Source organism: Neofelis nebulosa, chromosome 1, assembly GCF_028018385.1.
Source record: "Neofelis nebulosa isolate mNeoNeb1 chromosome 1, mNeoNeb1.pri, whole genome shotgun sequence".
Classification (NCBI taxonomy): Eukaryota; Metazoa; Chordata; class Mammalia; order Carnivora; family Felidae; genus Neofelis; species Neofelis nebulosa.
In genome coordinates this window covers 154,367,179-154,375,331 of record NC_080782.1, presented here as the reverse complement: position 1 = coordinate 154,375,331, position 8,153 = coordinate 154,367,179, and the positions used below count along the sequence as shown (strand labels likewise).

The following is an 8,153-nucleotide window of genomic DNA, read 5'->3' as shown; positions in this document are numbered from 1 at the left end:
TAGTGGGGAGGAAAATTGTTGATTGGCAAAAGTCTTAAGGAGGAAGGTATGTATTGATAATTTTCAAAGATTTTTGCAGGGATATCTGGGTGGTTGAGTCTGTTTAAGTGTCCAACTCTTGATTTTGGCTGAGGTCAAAATCAAGCCCTGCTTCAGGCTCTGTGCAGACAGCCTGAGACTGCCTGGGATTCTCTCTCTCCCTCTCTCTCTGCCCCTCCCCCATTTGCATACTCTGTCTCTCAAAATAAATAAATAAATAAACATTTTTAAAAAAGAAGATATTATGCAGAAAATTTGCATTTTTGTTTGAAGGAAAAAAACATTCTTTCTTGAAAAAAGTTTAGATTGTTATGCCCAGCATGTCTATGTGAATATATAGACAATGTCGTAAACACAAGATATAATTGGTGAGCACAAAGAATTTGAATGGTAGTTTATTACACACACACACATGCGCACACACAAACACGCACACACATGTGTGTGAGATAGTTAACATTTCTAGTCTTTACAATTTAATATTTTCCTTTCCTAGATTTGTTGGGAAGATGGAAACAGGAAATCTAACAATTATCAAGGATTTTGTCCTTCTGGGACTTTCTGGATCAGCAGAGCAGCAACATTTCCTATCTGTGCTCTTCCTATGTATGTACTTAATCACTATATCAGGCAACATGCTCATCATCTTGGTTGTGGGCTTTGACTTTCACCTCCATTTACCCATGTATTTCTTCCTTAGTAACTTGGCCTTTGTTGATATCTGTTTTACCTCAACTACTATCCCCCAAATGATAGTGAACATCGTGACTGATACACAGACAATCTCTTTCATAGGATGCCTCAGCCAGCTTTTCTTCTTCATTTCTTTTGTGAATATGGACAGCCTTCTTCTCTGTGTGATGGCATACGATAGGTATGTGGCAATTTGCCGCCCTTTACATTATACTGCAATTATGAATCTGCCCTTTTGTGTCCAGCTAGTGGCTGGGCTCTGGATTGTCACTTATCTCCATGCCCTCTTACACACTCTCTTAATGGCACATTTGTACTTCTGTGCTTCCAATATCATCCACCATTTCTTCTGTGATCTCAACCCTCTCTTGAAGCTCTCTTGCTCTGATATATCCCTCAATGTGATGGTTATTTTTATAGTGGGAGGTCTATTTGCTCTCACTCCCCTTATCTGCATCCTCATATCTTATGGACTGATCTTCTCCACGATCCTGAAGATCACATCTACTCAGGGGAAACAGAAAGCTTTCTCCACCTGTGGCTGCCACCTGTCAGTGGTGGTGTTGTTCTATGGCACAGCCAGTGCTGTCTATTTCACCCCCTCCTCCTCTTTTACCCCTGAGAGTGACACCTTGTTAGCCATCATGTATACAGTGGTGACTCCAATGGTAAATCCTTTCATCTACAGTCTAAGGAACAACGACATGAAGAGAACACTTCAGAAAATGCTTTGTAAGGATTTACACTTTTAGCAGCAATCATGAATACCTAATGGCTGAATTAGACATCATGAATATGGTAATAAAATGTGCATTCATGGGTGATCATAGTAACAGTAATAAAAGCAAATAACAGCTAATAAATGTCTCTGTCATGCTGGAAATGATGATAAATGCTTTATATGGATTATCACATATAATCCTCAGAGTATAACAATTAGATAAAATTATAAATCCATCTTTCAGATATGGAAAATGAATTTCAGGGAAGTTATATAGTGTGTGTATTGCCCTACTTTGTGAGTAAGGAATCTCTGGCTCCAGTACAAATATATTCTTGTGAAAATTATCAGTCTCTGTGATAAATTTCACAAATATCATAGATTAAGATAAACCATTCTGAACTTGAAATTTTATGAGTCCAAATTTAAATAAGTAGGCATGGACACAAATACTAGCTTCATAGTAAAGTGGAATGGTAAGGTCCTTGCAATCCTAATTTATAATGCAAAGTAAGGAATGCACATTCACATTAAAAATAAATAAACAAACAAACAAAGCTGGAGTGATGACTTGTAACCTTCAGTTTTATCTAATAAGAAAGAATAGTTGTTTCATATTTGTGTAGTAAAATATTATCTTTCCCAAAGGTTATCTCAATCCCTTACAACAGTTTTAGGTGTAGAAAGTTGCTTAGGGTTATAATTTTGCATACAGAATACTATTAGGGTTTGGTGATGTCTGTTTTAGGATTTCAAATATCATACAGGTAAATTCTGGACTGGTTACCTTTACCACGTTGAGCCATCAGATATTACATTACCAATAGTTATTTTTCCAGGAATAAATAATATTACACTCTTTATTCTACAATTTTTATTAGTTGTTAGTTTTCTTCTCTTTATTAATTTGTGTTTCATCAGTGTTCAATCCTTAAATTGATTGTTGCAGACTCAGAGTAAAGGTCTAAACATTTAGCAGTTTCCCACAACCAAAATAGTGACCTAATCCAACTTACTTGAATTCTTTCTTTTGCAAATATCTAAATAGCCAGCTGAGATGGAACAGCTATGTAATGGAAAATTCTATATCCTTTCACCATAAACACCTTGCAAGACTTTACCTGTCTGATGATGAGCTTCAGCAAAATCATGACACAAATGGCAGCACATAGGAGGGATCAATAAGGAAGAGGGAAATGATAGTGATTGGGGAGGGGGGGGTGGAAGTAGATATGCAGCAGTCTACACCATATATCATGAATCTTTCTTAGACCAGATCAGAAGTTTAAAAGTTGGGGACTCCTGGGTGGTTCAGTCAATTGAGTATCTGAACTCATGATTTTGACTCAGGTCATGATATCACAGTCCATGAGTTTGAGCCCTGTATTGCTCTCTGTGTTGACAACAAAAGCCTGCTTGGGATTCTCTCCCTCCCTCTCTCTCTGTTGCTCCCTTCCTCACATATGCTCTCTCTCTCAAAGTAAATAAATAAGCATAGAAAAAACAAGGAAATATATAGGTAAATTTGCACAAAAGTGTAACTTGGTAGCATGAACTGGGTGTTTTATAATGCATTTGGTATCCTTCAAACTTGCCATAGAAACCATAATTCCACTTACCCACTAGGATAAATAAAGTGAACTCATGAGAAATAAAAATTTTAGTATCATATTTCAGTAGTTTAAAGGATATAGGTGATTGCAAGACACAAGAAAAGCATAAAGCCTCATAAAATGGGTGCAGCTCACCAGTCCTTCTTTATCCTGTTAAGATGGACTATGAGCATGATATATGTTTCCATTTGTTTGTATTATCTTCAATTTTCTTCATCAATGTCTTATGTCCTCAGAGTACAGGTCTTTCATGTCTTTGGCTAAATTTAGTCTTAGGTATTTTATTCTTATTGATGTCAAGAGGATAATTTTCTTAATTTCTCTTCAGGCTCCTTTTTATTTATATATAGAAAAGCAACAGTTATATATATATATATATATATATATATATATATATATATATATTTGTAGGCTGCAACTTTACTGAATTCATTTGCCAGTTCTATAGTGCTTGGGGGATTCTTTAGGGCTTTTTATGTACTACCATGTGATCTGTAAATAGGTAGGTTTTACTTTTTCTTTACACATTTGGTTGTGATTTATTTATTTATTTATTTAGTCTGATTGCTGCAGCCAGGATTTCCAGTGCTATGTTGAAGAAAAGTGCTGAGAATGGACATCCTTGCATTGTTTCTGATCTTAGAGGAAAGCTTTCAGTTGTTCCCCATTAAATATGATGTTAGCTGTTGGTGAGGATATGAAGAAAAGGGAATACTTGTGTACTATTAGTAAAAATGTAAATTGATTCAGCCACTATGGAAAACAGTATGGAAGTTCCTCCGAATATTAGGAAAAAAAGAAATACCATATGATCCAGTAATTTCACTGCTGAGTATTCACCCAAGAAAGCCAAAACACTAATTCAAAAAGATATTTGCATGCTATGTTTATTGCAACATTGTTTTATTATGTTTATTACAGACAAGATAGGGAAACAACCTAAATGTCCATCAATATGTGATTGGACAGAGAATATATGATATATATACACAATAGACTATTACTCATTGATAAAAGAGCATAAAATCTTGTCATTCACAACATTGATGAACATAGAACGTCTCGTGTTAAGTGAAATTAGTTAGACACAAAGACAATCACCATATGTTTTTACTAATAATTGGGATATAAACAACGAAACAAAACAAAGGCAAACAAAAATAGAAACAGGCATGCACAGAGAACAAACTGGTGGTTGCCAGAGGGGTGAGCAAAATATCTGAAAGGGTACAATCCCCTTTTATAAAATATGTAAGTCACGGAGATGAAAGGTATAGCATAGGGAATAGAGTCAATAATATTGTAATAATTTTGTATGGTGACAGATGGAAACTACACTTACCATGGTGAGCATTGTGTAATATATAGATTACACACAATGTTCACTGTTGTATCCCTGAAACTCATGTATATTAACTCTACTTCAAATTTTAAAAAAAATATAAAGAAAGAAGGAAAGAAAGAAAGAAAGAAAGAAAGAAACAAAGAAAGAAAGAAAACCATGCCATGACCTACATGTAACATATGATGTCTCCAAATCATACTTGATGGATATTACCTTGCACAAAAGGAGGTACTTAGATCAAGAAACTGCTCCACTCAGTATAAAATGACTATATAATTGGTACCTATGTTTCAGCATCCTTGCCTACTTACCCATTAATTCTAAATTTATTTACCATAAGCAATCCAGAGAAGTGGGATATATCCTCCTAAACACATTCCATAAGTAACACTTTTAGTTCCCTTTCTGCTAGAAATTACTGTCAGAAGATCTCATTAGATCTCATTAATTACAAAAAAAAAAGATTTGATCTGGTTATTTCTTTTTACATGTGTCATTAGAAGAGGAAAGATTAGGCACAGACTTACCTGCTAACATTTCCTTCCCAGCCACTCATAAGATTGGGCACATGAGGAACCATAGATGTCACAGATAATTGTTTGAGTGGTTGTTTTACTATAGGATGTGAATATAGATACCCCAGAACATTTAAGAGTGACAAGGAAGTTTTGATAAAAAAAATAAATAAATTGTTCCTTTTTCCCTAATCTCTTAGTTTTTATTCTCTATACTGCTACCACTGTACTGCTATAATTTATAGAAAAAAGAGAAGACTGAATATAAACTAAACGAACCATATGCCACTTAAAAATGAGTTAAGTTTTATCCCTTGAACTTTCATCTTATTTTGTAACAATTAAACAAAACATGCTTAATAAAGAAATAGAGAAATATGAAAAATTCAAGCTTTGGAAGGATAGCTATAAAAACACTCAAAGGGGGAGTTCCGGAAGATGGCGGCGTAGGAGGACGCTGGGCTCACCGCGCGTCCTGCTGATCACTTAGATTCCACCTACACCTGCCTAAAGAACCCAGAAAACCGCCAGAGGATTAGCAGAACGGAGTCTCCGGAGCCAAGCGCAGACGAGAGGCCCACAGAAGAGGGTAGGAAGGGCGGCGAGGCGGTGCGCGCTCCACGGACTGGCGGGAGGGAGCCGGGGCGGAGGGGCGGCTCGCCGGCCAAGCAGAGCCCCCGAGTCGGGCTGGCAAAAGCGGAGGGGCCGGACGGACTGTGTTCCGACAGCAAGCGCGACTTAGCGTCTGGGAGGTCAGAAGTTAACAGCTCTGCTCAGAAAGCGGGAAGGCTGGAGGACAAAGGGAGGGAGAGCTGCTGAGCCCCCGGACGGCAGAGCTCAGCTTGGCGGGGAACAAAGGCGCTCGCCAGCGCCATCTCCCCCGCCCATCCCCCAGCCAAAATCCCAAAGAGAACCAGTTCCTGCCAGGGAACTTGCTCGCTCCGCGCAAACACCCAACTCTGTGCTTCTGCGGAGCCAAACCTCCGGCAGCGGATCTGACTCCCTCCCGCTGCCACAGGGCCCCTCCTGAAGTGGATCACCTAAGGAGAAGCGAGCTAAGCCTGCCCCTCCCGCCCCCGTGCACCTTGCCTACCCACCCCAGCTAATACGCCAGCTCCCCAGCACCACAAGCCTGGCAGTGTGCAAGTAGACCAGACGGGCCACACCACCCCACAGTGAATCCCGCCCCTAGGAGAGGGGAAGAGAAGGCACACACCAGTCTGACTGTGGCCCCAGCGGTGGGCTGGGGGCAGACATCAGGTCGGACTGCGGCCCCACCCACCAACTCCAGTTATACACCACAGCACGGGGGAAGTGCCCTACAGGTCCTCACCGCTCCAGGGACTATCCAAAATGACCAAACGGAAGAATTCCCCTCAGAAGAATCTCCAGGAAATAACAACAGCTAATGAACTGATCAAAAAGGATTTAAATAATATAACAGAAAGTGAATTTAGAATAATAGTCATAAAATTAATCGCTGGGCTTGAAAACAGTATACAGGACAGCAGAGAATCTCTTGCTACAGAGATCAAGGGACTAAGGAACAGTCACGAGGAGCTGAAAAACGCTTTAAACGAAATGCAAAACAAAATGGAAACCACGACGGCTCGGATTGAAGAGGCAGAGGAGAGAATAGGTGAACTAGAAGATAAAGTTATGGAGAAAGAGGAAGCTGAAAGAAAGAGAGATAAAAAAATCCAGGAGTATGAGGGGAAAATTAGAGAACTAAGTGATACACTAAAAAGAAATAATATACGCATAATTGGTATCCCAGAGGAGGAAGAGAGAGGGAAAGGTGCTGAAGGGGTACTTGAAGAAATTATAGCTGAGAACTTCCCTGAACTGGGGAAGGAAAAAGGCATTGAAATCCAAGAGGCACAGAGAACTCCCTTCAGACGTAACTTGAATCGATCTTCTGCACGACATATCATAGTGAAACTGGCAAAATACAAGGATAAAGAGAAAATTCTGAAAGCAGCAAGGGATAAACGTGCCCTCACATATAAAGGGAGACCTATAAGACTCGTGACTGATCTCTCCTTTGAAACTTGGCAGGCCAGAAAGGCTTGGCACGATATCTTCAGTGTGCTAAACAGAAAAAATATGCAGCCGAGAATCCTTTATCCAGCAAGTCTGTCATTTAGAATAGAAGGAGAGATAAAGGTCTTCCCAAACAAACAAAAACTGAAGGAATTCGTCACCACGAAACCAGCCCTACAAGAGATCCTAAGGGGGATCCTGTGAGACAAAGTACCAGAGACATCACTACAAGCATAAAACATACAGACATCACAATGACTCTAAACCCGTATCTTTCTATAATAACACTGAATGTAAATGGATTAAATGCACCAACCAAAAGACATAGGGTATCAGAATGGATAAAAAAACAAGACCCAACTATTTGCTGTCTACAAGAGACTCATTTTAGATCTGAGGACACCTTTAGATTGAGAGTGAGGGGATGGAGAACTATTTATCATGCTACTGGAAGCCAAAAGAAAGCTGGAGTAGCCATACTTATATCAGACAAACTAGACTTTAAATTAAAGGCTGTAACAAGAGATGAAGAAGGGCATTATATAATAATTACAGGGTCTATCCATCAGGAAGAGCTAACAATTATAAATGTCTATGCGCCAAATACCGGAGCCCCCAGATATATAAAACAGTTACTCATAAACATAAGCAACCTTATTGATAAGAATGTGGTCATTGCAGGGGACTTTAACACCCCACTTACAGAAATGGATAGATCATCTAGACACACAGTCAATAAAGAAACAAGGGCCCTGAATGATACATTGGATCAGATGGACTTGACAGATATATTTAGAACTCTGCATCCCAAAGCAACAGAATATACTTTCTTCTCGAGTGCACATGGAACATTCTCCAAGATAGATCATATACTGGGTCACAAAACAGCCCTTCATAAGTTTACAAGAATTGAAATTATACCATGCATACTTTCAGACCACAATGATATGAAGTTTGAAATCAACCACAGGAAAAAGTCTGGAAAACCTCCAAAAGCATGGAGGTTAAAGAACACCCTACTAACGAATGAGTGGGTCAACCAGGCAATTAGAGAAGAAATTAAAAAATACATGGAAACAAACGAAAATGAAAATACAACAATCCAAACGCTTTGGGACGCAGCGAAGGCAGTCCTGAGAGGAAAATACATTGCAATCCAGGCCTATCTCAAGAAACAAGAAAAA

General features: G+C 39.0%; 1 protein-coding gene across 1 annotated transcript; it reads left to right on the top strand.

Moving 5' to 3' along the window:
- The first annotated feature begins 548 nt into the window (after positions 1 to 548).
- Positions 549 to 1,484, top strand: LOC131485464 (olfactory receptor 1C1-like). Its single transcript, XM_058685012.1, has one exon. It carries the CDS (start codon positions 549 to 551, stop codon positions 1,482 to 1,484), a length of 936 nt encoding a protein of 311 aa, XP_058540995.1.
- Positions 1,485 to 8,153: the final 6,669 nt, after the last annotated feature.

What these genes read in the sequence shown, in the direction of transcription:
- LOC131485464 (XM_058685012.1), top strand. Translation starts at nt 549, where the DNA reads ATGGAAACAGGAAATCTAACAATTATCAAGGATTTTGTCCTTCTGGGA.